Source organism: Meriones unguiculatus, chromosome 3 (genome assembly GCF_030254825.1).
Source record: "Meriones unguiculatus strain TT.TT164.6M chromosome 3, Bangor_MerUng_6.1, whole genome shotgun sequence".
Taxonomy (NCBI): domain Eukaryota; kingdom Metazoa; phylum Chordata; class Mammalia; order Rodentia; family Muridae; genus Meriones; species Meriones unguiculatus.
Window position 1 is genome coordinate 28,754,178 of NC_083351.1, and position 18,727 is coordinate 28,772,904.

Here is an 18,727-nt window from a genome sequence, read left to right on the forward strand (position 1 = left end):
ACCCTATGGTGGTCAAATGCCCAGTCACACGAGTAGCTTGGACATGGCCTCTTTAAGGACCCAGAGCCAGGCCAGCAAGATCACCCCTAGCTTTAATATTGTGCCACAACCATAGCCCAGAAAGAAGGGGACAAGAAGGCAGCAAGGCTGGCATTCAAGAGGGGAAAGTTTGAGCTGTGCCCCAGCTGGTCAGGCTGGCCTGCGTTCCTCTATTTGGCCAGTGCTGAGGCAAGATCCGAAACAGCTCCAGCTGGCCTGCATATCAGAACCTCTTGCTCCTCCTCTGAAACCTGGCCTCCACTGAGCCTCAAGGCACCTGTGAGCTCCCAGCCCCTCCCCTAGGCCCCTGTGCCTTTTTCACAGTGGAGGTCTGTGGGACAGAAGCTTTCTAAGATGATGTACATGTCCAAATGTCTTTATTTTTGCCCTTTGATTTAAACGACAGTTTGGCAATAGATGGAAATAAAGGCTCACGATTCTTTGCCCTCAGCACTCTGAAGATGTTCTTCCACTGTCTTTTGGCATCTGTTGTTGCTGATGAGAAGTTTACTGTCAATTCAATTATTGGACCTTTGTAGATAAGCAATCTTTTCTCTCTGGTGGCTTTTAGAATTTCCTCTTTATTCTTGATATTCTACACTTTTGCCTAAAAGGTGTCTAGATGTTGTTTTTTGTTTTGTTTTTATTTTTTGCAATGTCTTACTAGGCAGTCTGTAGATGTTCAAACTAGAAATTCATGTCTCAGTTCTGGAAAGAGCTTGGTCACTCTTCAGCATCTCCTGAGTAATGATACGCATACTTGAGATTCCCATTTGTTCTGTGATATCTTCTTTCACAGGTTTAATTCCCTTTTTCTGCACTTCATTCTGAAAGATTTCTCCAATTCTAGCTTCTAATCCAATTATTCTCTCTTCAGCTCTATTTACTAATTTGCCTATTGAGTTTGTTATTTTTCACTGTCAATGACTTTGGTTCCTCAAAAATTCAAAACAGTTGTGTTCATTTCTGCTGCATGTATCTGCTTGGTGTCTTTCTGGTTTTCTTTTGTAGCTTCTGATTCTTCCTTTATCTTCTTGAAGATCTTTAACTGTATAAAACTTCCTTTTAGACTGTCCCATTTTCTCTAGTGCTTTAGGTATGAATTCTCCCGTGGGGGAAAATGTTCAAGTGACTGTGCTACCCATTTGTTATGAAGTGTGTTATTCATAACACACTTTCAACATATTTTCCTGACTGCACCCTTGATGGTATCAATCATCCCAAGGAGTGATTTCTTGAATGGATGTGCCCAAGCCATGTGGGAGTAGCATCTACCTTAGGTGTCTTGGCCTGAAGTATTTGCATATCATGGCTATCAGTTCCTCAGTGTCCAATGCATATGAGCCAGCTGAGGTGTCACGCTTGCATGGGACTCTTTCTAGCTATTGCTGACAGGAAACGATGGATTTAGCACTGTCCCGGATCCAGCGTTGGCAAGAAGTCTACTGCAGCTCTTCATTCCACTCACGTGGGCCAGCTTTACCACTTAGAATGTGGAGTCTCCTAAGGTACAGCTTCTACTCTTGCTCCTAGGAAGGGATGCCTGCTCACCTCTGCTCTTAAGGAGTCTCAATCTTGCTTTAATGCCTGGATAACTATTGTTAAAAAGAAATGTCCCACAGCTCTCTTTTTGAGAAGCCTGCACTTTTAGTTTCGTTGAGTATGACTTTCTTCCCAACCATCTTCTTTCTCTTAACTTTGTGCTTAAAAAAATGTGTATTTAAAATGTCTTTTAATAACCCCACCCCCCAAATAAAAATACTCCGAGCTGGGTGTGGTGCCTCATATCTGTAACCCCAGCACTCAGGAGGCAGAGGCAGGAGAATTGCAGCAAGTTGGAGGCTAGCCCAGTTTATGGTGAGTTTCAGACCAGCCACATATCTACATCTAAAAACACAACACAACAACAAAAACCAAAACACACAAAGCAGCATTTATCTCTTGTACCTGATATTTCAAGAAAAAGTTTTTTGTTTTTTGTTTTTTGTTTTTTTTTTTATATTTGATGAGGTTTGAGGTCAGTAACAAGGAAGACTCCAGAAGCCTGAGACAGACCAAGCATGCCCTGGAAGTAGTGCTCTTGGTGCCTCTCAGCCTGTCACGGAGTCTCTTGCCTCTTCTAAGACCCCGGAACTCCCACCTCCCCTACCAGATATTAGCCACTCCTTTTTTAAATCCCCTCCCCTCATGGTCTCCAGTCCCTTCTACTCTCAAAATCTGCCTCCTAACATACATTTATTTTGCTAAAAGAGCTAGCTAGCTATCCTGCTTGCTTGCTTTGTTTGTTTTAACTGAGATTTGAACTCAGGTCCTTGTACATGCTAGGCAAGCACTCTACCCCTAAATACAGCCTCAGTCCTGTTTTTGTGTTTGGTTCGGAGACAACGTCTCACTAAGTTGCCCAAGCTTGCCTTGAACTCCAGCACTCGCATCAGCCTCCTGAGTGGCTAGGCTGACAGACCCGAGCCTCAGAAGACACTTGGTACTCAATACAGCCCTTCCTTTGTACTCCCAGGGACTCTTGCTGAGAGCAGAGAGACCTGCCAGGAGGCCCCCAGGACCAGGCCCCCAGCCCTCTGGGAAGCTAGGGAAGGAGAAAGAGACCCAAGGACAGAGGAGCCTGCAAGTTAGGAATGGATTTTACCTTTATTTCCACACCTCTTTCTCTTTCTTTGTCTTCTTCAGGTGTCCTCCTCTGGGCCTTAAGATCAATGGGGGTTTACTTTTGCTGAGCTCAGGGACACTCCTCCTTCCCCACTTCTGTGGCTCTGAACTGTCTGGGAAGACAAGCTTGTCTCAGGGAGGAGCGGGTGAGTGGTTTACTCAGGTCTGGAGGAAGTGGCTCCCTAGCCCTCTCCAGTTCTGATCCCTTCCGTCCCTACTGGGCTGTATAGGGAAAAGAGAGCAGGCCCCTACATCCCTCAGCGGCTTCCCACAGGCCATGATGGGATGCTGGTGCCCTGGGAGCCCTGAACAGTAAGATAAATATCTCCTATTTGTACAGCCCCGGCTGACCTGTGGCGTCATGCGTTATTGTGTCTGCTAGCCACATTTCTTCTTCCTTCCCTGTGCCCTGGAACACCCTCCCTGCCCCAGGCCCTACTCATACAGGCTGTAGCCTAATGCTCTATTGGGCAGGTCTCCACCCAGCCTGAGGCTGCCTGGCAGGTGTAACTCTAGCTCCAAACATGTTTGGGAGATACTGAACGAGAAGGAGCCGTGGGTCTTGTTGAGGGGTAGGTGATAGGAGCAATTCTTCCCCAGGTGTTCTCCATTCCTGTCCCGAGGAAGGCTCCCTCTGTCTTTGCCAGCGGTAGCTCCTCCCTCCTTGGGCCTCCAGCCATCCAGCCCCTGTGAGAAAACTCAGGAAAGTCAAGAGAGGTGGCACACAATGACAGTCCCAGAACTGAGAGACCGGCAGGTGAATTGCCACAAATTCAAGAGCATCTGGTTTATGTAGCCAGCTGTGCGGGAAGCTAAATCAGAGATCAAGAAGAAATAGGCAGGTGTGTGTGGGAGGAGCCTAGAGCCCCTCATGGCAAGCATTCTTCACCACCTTATGATTCTGTTTGGGGGGGGGGGAGACTCCTGGTGCTGACAGAGGCTGAAAACTGCTGAGGGAAGCCAACCCTCCCACCCCAGCAAGGAATCCGAGCCGTCAAATGACCTGAGGTCATAACAGGAGTCAATACCAGGGTTGAACCTATAAAACCGAGGTGCCACCTACTTCTAGACCTCAATCTTTTCAGATCTGGGCATCCTACCCCTGGCAAGAGCCAGCACTAGAGATCCAGAATCATCTCTTAGAATTGCTTCTCCCTTGCACTTGTGGCCCAGCACACAAGTTCTGGGAAAGCACAGGGCACTGACAGTCTGAGCTCACTGCCTGGTTGTATGGCCTTAGGTGAGTTTCCTTACCTCTCAGCTCATTTCCCACAAGGCTCTATTCTTTGTAAAGGGTAGGACCTGGCCTACAGCCCATGCTCAGCAAATAGGAACGCTCACCCCACTGGCTTCCTCTCAATCAGTACCTGCTCCATTGATGGATGATGGAGACAGTGATGGATTACCTAGGGTCTGGGAGTTGGCCTGTTCTTATACTGCCCTGGAAGCTCAGAGCCAGGGAGAAGCATGGGGCAGGGTATGAGCTGACAGAGCAGAGAAGACTAGGCAGGGTTGCCAAGGAGCTGGGGCAGTGGTGAGGAAGTTGCTGAGGGTGGGGTCGAGGGGATAGAGGGTGGGATGTGGGGAGCCACAGTATATCCCACCTTCTTCCAGTGGGGAGGCCAGACCTGGGAGCCAGAGACAGCTGTTTGCTCATAAAAGTGTCTTAGTCACTCAAGGCTGCAGCGGGGAAAGACCGCTCTCTGTCATGTCCTGGGAATCCGGATGGGCACAGGAAAGCCACCTGTCCTCTCTGGACTCTCTCCTCTGACTCCTACACACGCACACATACCACAGGAGCCCAACCTTGCCAGGCCCTCCTATTGCCACCCCTCCCCTTAGGAAGAACCCTGTGTCTCCCTACTCTCCCTAGCAGTGGACTCCACCCTCCATGAGCCTCCAACCGCAGAGATGGCCTCTGGGACTTCTGGAGGTGCCTCTGAAGTCTAACTTCCATCCCTACAGGAACTATGGCCTCTTGCCTCCCCCCAACCCCGCCTTTGAGGGGGTCATACAGAGCATGAGCTGGGCGAGACGGTGGGACCCTCTCCTTGCAGAGTTCCACCCACAGAGGGACAGGAAGCTTGGCAGTCCCCCACATGGGAAGAGAAGCATGGGCTCAAAGGTAGTGCTGAACTGGAGGATCAGATTTCCCAGAACAGACCCAATTTTAGATATTCCTTGTGCTGATAAGGGCAACTTGAATTCAAGTTCCATTTCAGCTCAGCCCAAAGCCTCCAAAGGCCCTAAGCAGTCACTTTACACTGTGCAGTTTAAACCCCTGACTTGAGTCCCACCCCTGGGCCCCTGATGGAGTATTGCCAGTCACAGTCAGGAGAGGCCATGCCATATATGGGGAGGGGGGCATACTGGCTTCAGCTTACTGGCTCCGCCCTGGCACTGCATCCACAGTGAGGCCCCGAGGTCTACAAACCTCCAGGCGTCAGTAGGTCAGGGCATGACCCTCAGGAGCACCAGGCCCTGTGCGCCCCCAGCACCAGCAGCAGTGTGAGAGATTCAGGTCAGACCTCACAAGGCATCCCAGCTGGGAAGGAGGGGAAAGGCTCACTAGAGGTTGGGGTACAGCTGGCTGCACACGCCCTCCCGGCCCACAGCCCTCCCTCCCGCCCTCCCACTCTGGCGCTCAACGGATCAATGCTGCCTTTGCTGACAGCTGAGAATCGAGCTTGCAGCCCGCCCCCTCCCCCGCCCCTCCGGCTAGCCGTGTCCCCCGAGATCATCCCCGAGGAGGAGCGGGGAAGAGTTTGCTGCGGAAGCGCTCCACCCCCAGGCAGGGCCTGCGGAGAGAGCGGCTGGTTTGGCCATCACTTTAGGCGGAGGACAAGGGAATGAAGGCTAGCAAACCCGAACCACCACCTAGCACACGGCCAGGAGGGCGAAGGGAAGGGGCCAGCCAGCCCACAGCTGGAGAACTTTCTGCTGGAAAGGGGAGGTCCTAGACAAAGTCTGGGTGGGGTGCTGCTCCCTTTGGGAGGGCTCTGTCCGGTCTCCCTAATATTGGCTCAGCGCTTACTTCCATATTTACCTGCCCTAAACAAGGTTCCCTCGCTAGAGAGTGGGAGAAGGGGGAATCCCATCGAGGCGGAGATCGGGGTGGGGAGATGAAAGCAGTTCCGAGAGCGTTCCCTCGGCTCAGGGTGGTCAACGAGGGTGTCCTCCCTGGCCACCAAGAAAAGAAACTTCAAGGAGAGACGCCCCTGGGCCCAGCTGTGAGCTACACCGCCCCACACACCCCGGCAGCTGTAGGACACCAGGCCCTTCAGGTAGCAGCAGAAGGAGCGGCAGCGGCTGTCCCAACCTCGCTCAGTACTCAGCGCGCTTGAAACACTCTGCGCAGAAAACCAAGGGCATGGCCGGTCGGGCACACCTCCTCGCTTACACCACCCATCGCGCCACACTGCCCGGCTCTGCACACCCATCTTCACCCTCATCCATCCGTCCACCCACACCGCACCCACGCAGACCCACGGCTGGCCGGCCAGCGCGCACAAGCAGGCACGCCTCTGGACACACACACACACACACACACACACACACGCACACACACCTCCACTCCACGTTGTGTGAGCATCCCTCGAGCGACCGCGGCCACAACTCCACACTCCACGCCCCACTTTCCACAACCACTCACAAGGCGTCCCAAACCTCCCTCCCCAGCGTCGGCCACCAGGGCCACTACTGGCAGACGCAGGGCCCCGGGCCCCCGCGCACTGCCCGCGCCCCGCGCTCCGGTCCGGGACACACCGAGTGGGCGGCCCGAGTGCGCCCTGCCCCGCCGCGTTGGGCGCGGGTCCCCCTCCCCGCGCTCTCTCCTCTCGCTCCCTCCCGATTTGGGAAGGCGGCCGCGGGGCGGGCTGGGCGGGCGGGGGAGGGGCGGGGCGGGGCGGGGGAGGGTGACATGTGAGCGGCGCGCCGGCGGCAGGTGGAAAGGCGAGCGGCATGGAGCGCGTAATAAGAGAGTTGGAGTCGGAAAGAGCCGCCCCAGTCGCCGGGGAAGCGGGCGGTCAGCACGGGCTCCCGCGGCCCCGAGGCTCCGAACCACCGCCCCCGGACCCCGCGCGGTCCCGGCCCGGCCCCTAGCCCCCGCCGCCTGCGTGCGCGCCCGGGGTCGCCTCGCCGGCCCGGGGTCCGAGCCATGCGCCTCTGAGCGGCCCGAGCGCGCCCCCGCCCCCCGCAACGCCCCGGCCCCCCAGCCCGGCGCCGCCCATGGCCGAGGCCCCCCCGCGCCGCCTCGGCCTGGGCCCCCCGCCCGGGGACGCCCCCCGCGCCGAGCTGGTGGCGCTCACGGCGGTGCAGAGCGAACAGGGCGAGGCGGGCGGGGGCGGCTCTCCGCGTCGCCTCGGCCTCCTGGGCAGCCCCCTGCCGCCGGGCGCGCCCCTCCCTGGGCCGGGCTCCGGCTCGGGCTCCGCCTGCGGCCAGCGCTCCTCCGCCGCGCACAAGCGCTACCGCCGCCTGCAGAACTGGGTCTACAACGTGCTGGAGCGGCCCCGCGGGTGGGCCTTCGTCTACCACGTCTTCATGTGAGTTGGGGACCCCGCACTCCTCCGCGTGCCCTGGCGCTGACCCCGCGTGAGCCAGGCTCCCCGGTGACTGCCGCCCCGCGCTGGCTCCACCTCCTGCCTCCTGCCCCACTGCCCCGCGGCCGACCCTCAGCCCTCCCTCTCGGACCTGAGCCCCCTTCTCTGTCTCTCAACCTGACCTAAGCCCTGATCTCCCAGCCTTGACCCGGCTTGCCCTCGCGTCTGACCTCTTCTGCCTGCTCTCCTTACTTTGATCCTGATCGCAGAACCCCGTTGCTCCGTCCCAGCATTCAGCTTCTTGCCCTTCTCTCTTCTGCCAAGTCGGCAGCCACTAAAGCGAGTCTCTCCTTTTCTTTTGTTCACCTCTCCCAGCCTGTGTCCCAGACACAGAAGACCCTGGCCCTTACTTTTTTTTTTTTTTTTTCCTTTCTTTCTTTCTTTCTCCTGTCGGAAGAGCTAGGCTCCCACCTGGTCCCCTTGGAGATTTCTCTTCAGAAACAGACCGTCCCCAGCTCAGGGATGGCCTCTGGTTGTCTGGGTGTCTAGGGTCCCCATGGTCCTGACAGGCCTGTGTGCTGTTTCCAACTTTATCTGTGTCTTCATTAGCCTGGCCCTGCACCCTCAACTTCGAAGCAGCGGAGGCAGCAGGCTGCCCTGCCAGCCCTGCCCTGTCTTGTCCTGCCTTGCCCTGCAGGCTGGGCCCAGCTCTCCTGCCTTGCTGGCCAGCTGTACTAGGCCTGGCGCTGGGCATGGGGAAAAAGAAAGAAGAGAGGGGTATGTTTGGAAACAATGCCGCTGCGGGGCCCCTCCTCCCTTCAGCAGGCTCCTACAACTTTCAAAACACTGACCCCTCTTGGATGCGGAGAGTGAATTTTGGCAGCTCAGAAGGCAGTCTTGGGGGAAGGCCTGGCCTAGCCAGGAACATGAGAGGCCCAGGCCATATCGGTTAATGGGCTGGGCCTGGTGCTGAGCTGCTTAGAAGTGCCCTGGAGAGACAACGTGCTTGTTCTCGTGCCCTTTTACCACAGCCAGTATTAGGGTCTCTTTGTCCACCTGATGGTCACCTGACAGTCTATCTGTCTGTCTGTCCCTCTGTTAGACTTCAGGTTCTCCTTGTGTGTGAGTTAGCTTGTCTTTTCTCTGCACTCTCTTTCCCACAGCCTTTCTGTTGGTCAGTTTCCATGCTTTGTGGGCCTATCCAGTTATTTATTTTGATGCCTGTGGGTCTGTCTGTCTATCTACCTGTCCACCTGCCTGTCTACCCTTCTACCTGGCTTTTCTCACCTGTGTTTTAGCCTGCCTTTCTGCTTGTCCCACCTATGTATGCTCACCTGCCTCTGCCCCACAAAAATGGGGGGAGCACAGAATCTCAGGGGGAGGGGAAAGTGGTACAAGGAAGAACAGAGGAAGGGAACTTTCTATCGGCCATTAAGTATCTAGAGGTGGCAGCTGTGACTTTCTGCAGAGTTAAGAGTCTGCAGGATGTAAAGTCAGGCTTTGGGTCCAGGTGAATGATCAGGAGCAGCCCACATCTCAGTGTACCCCCAAAAAACTTGGATGAACGTTGGTCGGATACAGCCACCAGTGGAGTGGCATAGTCAGTGCTGGATGGGCTAGGGGTTCTGGTGTCCGCTGAAAGTGAATATACCAGCACTAGAAGGACAGCTTACTGATAGAGCCCTGGGTACCATCATCAAAAGGAAAGACAGACATAATATATATATATATATATATATACATAAAGGAGTTGCATGGCAGGTCCCTCATGTGCCTAAAGAGGCTAAGACACAGGGCACGGCTGTGCTGTCCACAGGCTTTTCCCCGGAGGTGACTTTTCTAAGGAAAGGCTGGGGCGGGAGAAGTCGGTGGGTTCCGAGCTAGGTTCCTCAGCCTGTAGGCCTGGCCTCTTGACCCCTAGGACATTCACTGGAGATGAAAGCAGCCTAACCCAGACCAACCACTTCTGTAGCTCCTTTGGAGGGGCCTCCCCTTCCTCCCAGGAGCTAAATTGAACGACACCTTTGCCCCACATCCGGCCCTTTCCGGATGCCAGGAATGCCCTGGCTAGGGGCACCCATGTCCTGAACACTTGTCTTCAGGAGCTCAGGGTAGAGGCATTCCTTGGAGCTGTGGGGGAAGCAGCAGGGTGTGACAGTGTCTGGAAGTTTAGGGATCTCGGAAACGAGCTGACCACGGATCTCGGAGGTCAAGGAGAGTGAGCTGCCAGGAGCTCCTTCCTGTTGAGTGCTTTGTGATACTGTTAGGCTCAGGGTCTCTCTGAGCTTTAGATCTCTAGGTCATCAGAGTGGACAGAACTCCCACAGTTTGGGCTAATGGGCAAGGAAGAGCTGATAGACCTGCTAGGGGCTGTCTGAGGAGGAGGAATGAGGATGGGCATCAGTATTGGTGGTGGTGGAGGGAGCCTACACAGAAGTGTCTCCTGTTCTCTGTGAGTTCCAGGCATGGGACTTCTCACAGTAGGGCCTTGCATATTGCCACAAAGTGCTTGGGTTTGCACTTGTAGCCTAGTCCCACACTCTTCAAGTGTGTGTAGGGGGGGGTTAGCCTCAATTAGGACCTGTTTTCAGAGACCCGGGCAAGCGTGGGTAGGGTCCCCACAGAAGACACAGAAGAGCCTAGGGGAGAGGATTTGGGAGGGAGGGGGCTGAGACATCTCCCTCAAGCCAACCAACTGGCCTTGCAGGACCTGTACCTTCCCTGACAGCTGGGGGTGTAGAAGTGAGCCTCCCTTGCTCTTAGCTGTGCCTCTGGGAAATGAATGCTGCCTGTCCTGTCCTTTCCTTAGAAAGATTGGAATGGAGGGTCGCTGTACCCTTTGGGCTCTTTCTGTCCCTAGACCCCATGTCCTGTCACTTTTCCCTTTTCACCCCAGTGCCTTGGTCGCTGGTATGTATCTCTTACCCACCCCAGGCCCTGTTCTCTGCACTTTAGGAAGTCCTCATTACGAGTCCCTAAGGGCAGACTCACTCGTTAGGGTACTTCCCCCAGGCCACACTAGCACCTTTGGAGTCCCAAACCTGGAAGGGGCTGCCACAGAACCTGCCCCCACCCCCACCCCCATGCCCGCTCTGCTTCCCTGGCCACTCAACCCTTGCTCCCAGGCCCCAGCAAACTTTCTCTAAGTGAAGGTTTAAGGCTCTGTAAACATCCTCCCTCGGCTTTGTCCCTGGGGTCAGAAACTGTGGGAATGGGGAGAGGAGGAGGTGGCCAGAGCTCCCGGGGCCTGTCCACTCCTAACCTTGGAGTATCCCCACCCCGGACTTCCTACCTCAAGTTTGTGAGACAGAACATAGAGCCTGGGCTGGAAGTAACCCCAGCACGGGACACCCAGAGCAGGTCAGTTCTCACATTCCGGCTGCCCCATTCTGCCTCTGAGAAAACTAAGACCCTAGAGACCAAAATCATGTGACAAATTGGTAGTAGACGCAGAGGGCCAGAACTTGAGTCCAGACTCCATGTCCAGAACCATTCCCTCTGCTCTCTGAGGCCACCTAGTGTGGTCCTTGGAGTTGGAACTGTGATTTTTGACTTTGTGCAAGCGCATACCCTTCCCAGCCTGGTGAGGCAGGCCCTGCTATCTTCCACCACTGACAGATGAGGAAAGTGACACCCAGGAAAGGCCATGCAGGAAGAGAGAGAGCGCCTCAACTCAGAGCTGCCATCCCATGACCTTGGCTGGGTCAGGCCCCGGACCCTTGGGAGCAGTGGGCAGGGCTCCATCTGTGTCCCTAGCACCCAGCACACCTGCAGCCGTGGGGCAGCGACAAGATTTTACAGAACTGAGTGGAAAATGACCTGCTGCTTCCGGGGTAGTCAAGCTTGCCCTGCTGTGTGCTATGCCCACCACAACCCTGAACATGGGTGTGCGGCCAATGCACACGCGGTGTCCTCATGAAGGAACTGACGCCCGGTCTTCTCACTGGCTTCATAGACTAGGCCATGCAGATCAGGGGTGATTCCCTTTATGCTGACTCTACCTTTCCTCTCCCAGGGCTTCCGGCTACCCTATAGGTGGCCTGGGGACTGTGGTTCAGTGGGGCTAGCTTGGGCTCCTCCCAGAGGGCCCCCTGAGCCCCTTTACTCAACCCCGCTCTGTGTGGCTGGGTTTATCCAGGCACAGAACGGGACACACTCCCCTCCAAGGTGACACTTAGCCTCCCAGACAGCAGTGCAGAAACCTGATGCTCCAACACCTCCAGGACGTGACTGGGAAGGACTCAGAGTGTGTGGCCCGTGGCACTCTCATGCTTGCTCTTCCTTTGTAAAGGAGCTGGAGAGGGAAGACCATCCACCCTTCAATGGCTTTAGCTCCCTCTGGCTTCCCCTGGCACTTGCCGCTTTCTCCTTCTGGGTCAGGCCACTGTCTGTCTGTCTCACTCCACTTCCTAGCACATTTCTCCTTCCCATTAAGGCAGCCCTTCTCGATGTCTGACTGAAAGCCCCGCCACTGGAGAAGCCCATAGCCATGTTGGAGCCAGGCATGCTTGAGGAGGCGGTTAGTCTTGGGCTGCTGGCAGCACTTTGAGCGGGTGATTAACGTAAAGTTCTCCGAGCCACTACAGTCACTGAAGTGGTCTGGGAGCGGGGGCAGCAGGAGGTTCTGAGGAATGCCCTGAGGTTCCCTGTGGAAACTTTCCTCGCTCTGGTTCATCCTGGTGCTAGAACTGGACAGCCCTGTTGTGGAGATTGAGGGGTTGGAGGGACACGGGGCCCTTTCCATTTCCCCAGAGCTAGTTCCACAGGGACCTAAGAGTGTGGACTGGGGCCCACAGAAGGGGGGTTGTTTCTGCAGCTGCCCTTAGCTGTCGGGAAAGTTGCTTGGTCTCTCTGAGCTGTGGCTGTCCAGTGAACAGTGGGAATCACAGCTGCCTTCAGGGTGGTCAGGGCCGAGGAGGGAGAGCAGCCAGCCCTGCACCGGGCATGAGTCGTTGTCCTTATGGGCATGATGTTGTCATTCCGAGTCTTTGATGGGAAGTCTGACAGAGATTCTGGGCTCAGCAGGGGAGCGTGGGTACTGATGGGGGCAGTTTTGCCTGTGTCATTGGTGCCTGCCCCCTTGAGACTATGTCTTTCTGGCCTTCTACGGAGCATCTGAATTTGTTTGTTTGTTTTCTTTTCTTTTAGGATGAATCCCCCTATGTAGCCCAGGCTAGCCTCATGTTCTCCTGCCTCAGGTGACGTCAGTGCCTCCCTCCAAGCTTCTTCCTAGCATCCTCTCACTTAGGCCTCATAGCCACTGTGTCATGGGACACACGTCACGCAGCCTGTGACCGGAGTCACTAACCCCAGTCTCTGGGCTGCTTATGGATTTGTTTCTTCCTTTGTGTCACAAATGACATCAGCCAGCACAGTGCTTTGCCAGGCTTGGGGAACCAGAGCCTTGCCTGCAAGGAGCAGATGGGGGGTGGGGCCGGCTGTGCAGAGGCTGCCCAGGCCTTAAGAACACTAGTGTCTGAGTCCCCCTGAGGCTCTGGCTCAGGCTCTCTCTGTGTGTGAGTGTGTCTGTCTGCATCAGAGTGCCATTGTAGAGTTGAGGTTTAGGGTTCTTCATGGTTCATGCCCACCCCTCCTGCTCCCCGCCGCCCCACCCCTTCCCCCTGACGCAGAGAGAAAACCAGTGGAACAAACCCAGAGACCCACCATGGAAAGATGCCCTTTCCCACTCCACCCTAATCCTCAGCCTCAGTGTCCTCCTCTGCCAGATGGGCCTAGCAGGAAAGAGAGCCCCCTTACTCAGGATTGCAAGCACAGAGCTATGTTTATGGTGAGAGGTGCTGCTGACTCCAGTTGGGATGGGAGAGGGGAATTTTGTAGTGCCTTCTGACGGGGCCCTTCAGAAGACAGGGGGACATTTAGCGGGGTACCCAGGAGGCTCCCTGAGGCAGGGGAGAAGGTACGGTCTGCCCTTTGAGGCCTAGTGAAACCCCCAGGATGCCAAGCAAACTGGGCAACTCTATCCTCAAGGCAGGATCTGTGTGCCTGGAGCTTGTGGCACCTGGGGGTGAGGAGCTGGGAGTGGGGGGGTGGGAGGGCGAGGCAGCCCCAGGCAGCAGAGTAACTGGGCTAAGAAATCTATGGGCAGCGCCTGAGGGAGGCAGGCAAAGAGGGCAGAGAGCACAGTCATTCTTCCCTCTTCCCTCCTCCATGGAGAATTGGGGATGATGGGTGGGGTGGGTATCGTCTCTGGTCTAAGGGCTGGAGGGAAATCGTCTGACTCCTCAGACTCTGGTGGTCCAGGAGCAAGTAAAGCAAGATGCTAAAGCTCGGTTCTCATAGGAACCAAAGGGATGGAGGTCAGGTAACAAGAAGGATTGTCAAATAACCAAGAGGCGGAGAGGGGTTCTGTGGGATACTCTGGTTTCCAAAGTGTGGGAAACCCTATCTGGCAGAGCTGAACACAATTTTCTCTAATCGTCCTCATTGGGCAAAGGAATGGCACCCCTCTACAGCGTGGGGAACAGGGGGTAGAAACCTACTTCCTGTGAGCCCAACGTGGGCAAGGAACTGAGAGCAGGGCCTGCTAGCTCTGGAATGAGGGAAAGGGTCTCCGAATTGTCTCCCCTACCCTGCCTTCCTTGCAGCCCCTCCCTGGAGCGTCCAGGTCTCTGCCTTTGGGTTTATTTTTTGCTGGGCTTGGCTGTCTCTGGAGGTTGGAGGGGGGGCTAGGAAGAGAAGGAGGGCAAGAAAGAGTGGCTTTGTCAGCATTATCCAGGTGCTTCTTCTGCTCTGGCCCATCTAGGCTCCACCGCCACCCTCTGCAGGAGGGACAGCCCCGCCCAGGTGAAGTCGGGATCTGGAGCCCCAGGGAGCGTCTTCCTTCTGGGGTGGGGTGGGGCAGACTGGCAGGGCTTCTCTGTTTAGTCCATCCGTGCTGCAGAACGTCAGGGCAGAGGCCTCCGAGCTCCAAAGGCCTCAAAGCTTGGGCAGATAGATAGCTTCATTTCACCGATGGGGAAACTGAGTTAGGAGATAGGATCTGACAGCCTGGGACACAACTCCACAGACAAGGGTTGTCACGATGTGTGCCACATATTCCCAGGGAAGGGGGCAGCCCCTGAATACATTCACTCGTTTCTCCTGCCAGCCTCTGCGTGGAGGCCACAGAGTGGGAGGAGTGGGATGGGGAGGAGAGGGACACCCTTGGTCTAGCATCAGGGGGTGGGAGGGCACGCAACCTGGGGATGGAAGGAGGCTGAGTGAGCATGTCAGCAACTCCCTCTTAAATGACATGATAGTTAAGTGACAGCTGAGTGTGGTGGCTCACACCTTTGATCCCAGCACCCAGGAGAGCAGAAGCAAGAAGATCTCTGGGAGTTTGAGGCCAGCCTGGTCTACATAGTGAGTTTTAGGATAGCTAGAGCCACACAGTGAGTCCCTGTCTAAAACCAAACAAACAAATCCACAAAAAGAAGTTAAATGACTTGTCCCACATGAGCACGGCTAACAAGTGGGTAGAAGCAGCATTTGAACCCAGAACAAGACTCCTAGAACCAGGTGCTTATCTGGTTCTGCCTTAGCAAGGGTCTGAGTTTAAGGACCCCTCTTATGTACTTCCTGTCCCCCCAGGATGCAGGATATTGAACTCAGGACCTGTGGTGCTCTGCCACTAGCCTCCCCTCCTTAGGAAGGAGGGGGGTTCCGGCCTCCTGCCTTTTCTCTCTGCCTTTCTTCCTGTCCTTGAATATTGGCCTTTGTCTTGGGCCCTTTCTTCACAGTTCCACGGTGAGCTCACAATCCTGTGACACCATGTTATCTTTTTTTTGAGGAAAGTTTCCCCTTCAAGGTTTTATCTCTAAACTCCCAGGTAGTTCCAGAGAGTGAACACCCACAGCCTGTCCCCTGTCCCTCCAAACTGGTCCTCCTTCCTGGGTCCAGTGACTTTCACACCTCCACACCCCAGGAAGCTCTTCCCACAGACACCCTTTGCACCTTTTCTTGGGAATAACCCACAGTCCACTGTTGGGTGCTCAATGCACTTTTCTTTAGGCTGGTCACTTACTCGTCTCTCACACCCACCACTGTGTCGATAACTCCTATTGATCCTTCAAAGCCCCGTTTGAACATCCTCTCTTCTTAGAAGCACTCCCTGTCCACTCTACTTCAGGCTCAACTGGAGACCCTACAGTGTCCCCAAGCTTAACGTTCTGCCCCACGTGTTATTCTTGGCTCTCTCTCAATGGGTCGTCAGACCTGGGTAGGGAGGGCTGAGCACTGTGCGTGGCTCACATTTGGGAGTAAGTTACTGTCCATGCATGAGGGGAATGATGGTGGCCAAGTTTTAAGGAGGTGAAGGAGTAAAGGAAGAGAGAAGTAAGAAAGAACTCCTCTGCCCTCCAAGTGCTGGAAGCCCTCTCTGCCTTTGTCTGAGTGCAGGACTCTGACAGACAGGAATAGCTGGCAAAAAGGTTTTGAGGCAGGCTTTCAGGGTCCCTTTGCCACTGGTTCCACAGGGCCCTTGGTCACTGAGCTATGCAGGGGGCTCCTATCCTTTGGCCCAGGGCAGCTGTAGGCAGGGCAGATGAAGGAAGGGACCGCCATGCTTCCTGAGAAACTGCTCTGTAGACACAGGCTGCCTAGTTCTTCCAATGCCTGTGGCTGGCACTGCTGTTGTTCTCTTTCTGCTGAAAGGACTTGGGGACACACATACCAAGTCTTGCAGCCTGTCTGTGGCAGAGCCAGGATTTGAACCCATATATGTGAGATCCTCAAGCAGTTCTCAGAAGCATGAGCAGAGCCCTGTGGTGATGGTGGTAGTTCAGTGGGTGAAGGGAAAACTGAGGAAAACAAGGACATTGTGGTGGCATTTTCATTAAGCTAAATGTAGTCCATTTCAAAGACTATCAAAAAGTCCGAGATTATATGGTTTTTTTTTCCCCATAAAGTGATGAGGTGGGTTTTTTTAAATTGCCCTTACTTGGCAAAATAAAAAGTTGACAACTTTACATAGTCTCTAAAGTGTTTTTGGAGATTTGACCAATACATGAAATCCCCAAGAGTTGGGACCCTGTCCTGGAACCTGAGCACTGCTTCTGGAGGAGCTGGCAGCTGGAAGGATTAGGGGACGAAGGAACTCCAGGTCCCGTGTCATTCTTCCCCGCTGGGCCAGCCCAAATCAGGAATACTGGGCCTGGAGTTTCCAGGCTGGGATTGGCGCGTGCCTGCGTCCTGTGCAGCACCAGGCAGGTCCAACCTCCCCGAGGCACCGGTCTTCTTTGCCACCCTCCCATCGCAGGCTCCCACTTCCCTGGAGCCCTCATCTCTCTCTTGTTGACTCGGAAGCTGAGCCCTGAGATACAGCCATGGAGGAGCAGACTGGCCCTGTCAGAACAGGTTACCCAGGGTGACAATTCCTTTCTTGGGGAGCCCTGGACCACAGCTCAGAGGTGCACCAGCCTGCGGCCCTGGAAACACTCAGAGCCCGTATTTAGTAATGAGATCTTCGCCTGCTCTCAAACAGGAACTGTGCTAACTGGCTTTCACATAGTACTTCATGAGTCCCCAGCAAGCCCTATAAGGCAGATAGATGTGCCACTGTACCCTCTGTTTAGAAAGGGAAGCCGAAGCCTGCAGGTTAAGCATGAGCCCTTGTCATTGACAAGAGGCTGTGGCCGGAAGGGATGAGTGTTTTTCTAGGTTCGGTCCAGGGAGTGTCTAGAGAGTCCGAGTGTTCAGGGACGCTGCATTGTGTCCGGGTAGGAGCCTTGTGCGTGGCTGTTGCAGGTCGGGCTTGCAGAGGGAAGGCAAGAGACACATGCCTGTTGGTTGCCACCCAGCAGCACCGCCCTGCCCCTGCCTGGGGCTCCTCCCCCTATTCCAGCTCTCGGTAACAGTAAGGATAATAATAGCGAGCATTTATTGGGTGCCTACCAAAGGCCAGACAGACGCCGCTGCTTCAGGAACTTGCCTCTAAACAGCCCCATGATGTGAGTCCTGCCAGTGGGACCATATTTCCGATGAGGCAGAGGCCCAAAGACGTAAGTTAAGTCACCAGCCTGGATTTTAGTAGCTGGGCCAGGACCCAAACCCTGAAGTCCAGCTTTGGAGGCTGTGGCCTCATGAACCTTCCTCATCCTCACAGGACCTGTTGCTCAGGGAGGCTGTCCTAAATAGCACTTTTGCCACCAAGTTCAAGACCCATGGGACTTATTTCTCCCCCTTTGTTCTTCTGTCATTCAGGAAGCTTCACTAGCAGTCCCTGGGTTGGGGGAGGATTCCTGAGCCGGAAGCTGAGGATGGAGCCGTGAATCAGGACCCGTATCCTGTTCCCTGGCAGACATGGACGGGGTTTTACACTGGGTGATCGGTGCCACTGTCCCTAGGGACTGCAGATCCTATGGGATCCCAGCATAGAGTGTTCAAGGGTGGCCCCAAACCAAGCCAGCTGGGCAGGGGTGGCTTCCTGGAAAAGGTGATGGAAGGGTCTGAGTATGGTTGTGTCAGGCAGTGTTCTGTTAGAAATGCCTTTCGGGGACTCAGTAGGACTTTGGTGGGGGAAGGACTCTGAAAGGGACCCCAGGATGCCATCCCAACTGGCCTGGTCTTCCTCTGCCCACCACAAGACCCATATCCCAGAGCACCCCTCCACAGCTGCCTCCTAACTCGGCCCTGGGCCTGGCTGTCCCAACCTGGCCTGCAGCCCTGGAAACTTTGCCTGTAGGGAAAGATCCAGGCCTGTATGCAAACCTGGGGGTGTGCCTGGAAGCTGGAAGAGTGAGAGCAGGTCCAAAGGCTGGCCGGGAAGGGCCAGAGGGCTTGGGCTTAGGGTCTGTGAGTTCCCGGAGTAGTGATAGATCACCTCTAGAGAACAGCCTCATGGGAATGTGCAAGGACTGAGACACTGATGACAATCTCTAGAAATGTTCGGAGCCTAGCTCCTCTCTTCCCTCCTGTCTAACGGAGCAGAAAGGTTTAGAAATCATCGGTCTCACAAGTTCATCCCTGACCCTCACATACCCTACCCTGCTGTTCCACTAATAAAGAAACCAAGGCTCAGAAGCGGGCAGAGACTTTAGTCAGCAGTAGAAACCGGACCAGAACTTGGTCTTAGGTAGCTGTCACATCCTCTGAGCCTTACTAGAGATGAGTGTTTGACTAAGCTCCCTGAATCCTTACGACAGGAAGTCTCATGGCAGTACCTCCTGGAGGAAATGTTACTGTACCATCTCATACCGAGGCTGGGAAAGGAGGCTGAGACTGTAGCACAATGGTAGAACATTTGCCTAGCATGCGCAGGGTCCTGCGTTTGACTCCCAGCACTGCAAAAAGTGTGTGTGTGTGTGTGTGTGTGTGTGTCTGTTTGTCTGTCTGTCTAATTGTGGTACACACTTTACTGAGGATCTAAATTTTTTACTTTACTGAACATCTAAATTTTGATCCTCACCACATACGTAAAAAGCCAGTGTAGTAGTGCAACTTTGTAATCCCAGTGTTGGAGAGACACAACCCTGAGGCTGGCCTGCAAG

At 54.8% G+C, this 18,727-nt stretch overlaps 1 protein-coding gene across 2 annotated transcripts in view; it reads left to right on the forward strand.

Annotated features, from left to right (window-relative positions):
• The first annotated feature begins 6,704 nt into the window (after nt 1–6,704).
• The window catches only part of Kcnq4 (potassium voltage-gated channel subfamily Q member 4), a 50,092-nt gene continuing 38,069 nt past the window's right edge, over nt 6,705–18,727 (forward strand). For both annotated transcript variants that reach the window (XM_060379673.1, XM_060379674.1), the window contains exon 1: nt 6,705–7,244. In XM_060379673.1, the coding sequence (XP_060235656.1) occupies nt 6,931–7,244 (314 nt within the window). In that variant the 5' untranslated portion in view covers nt 6,705–6,930. The remainder of the gene's footprint in view (nt 7,245–18,727) is intronic.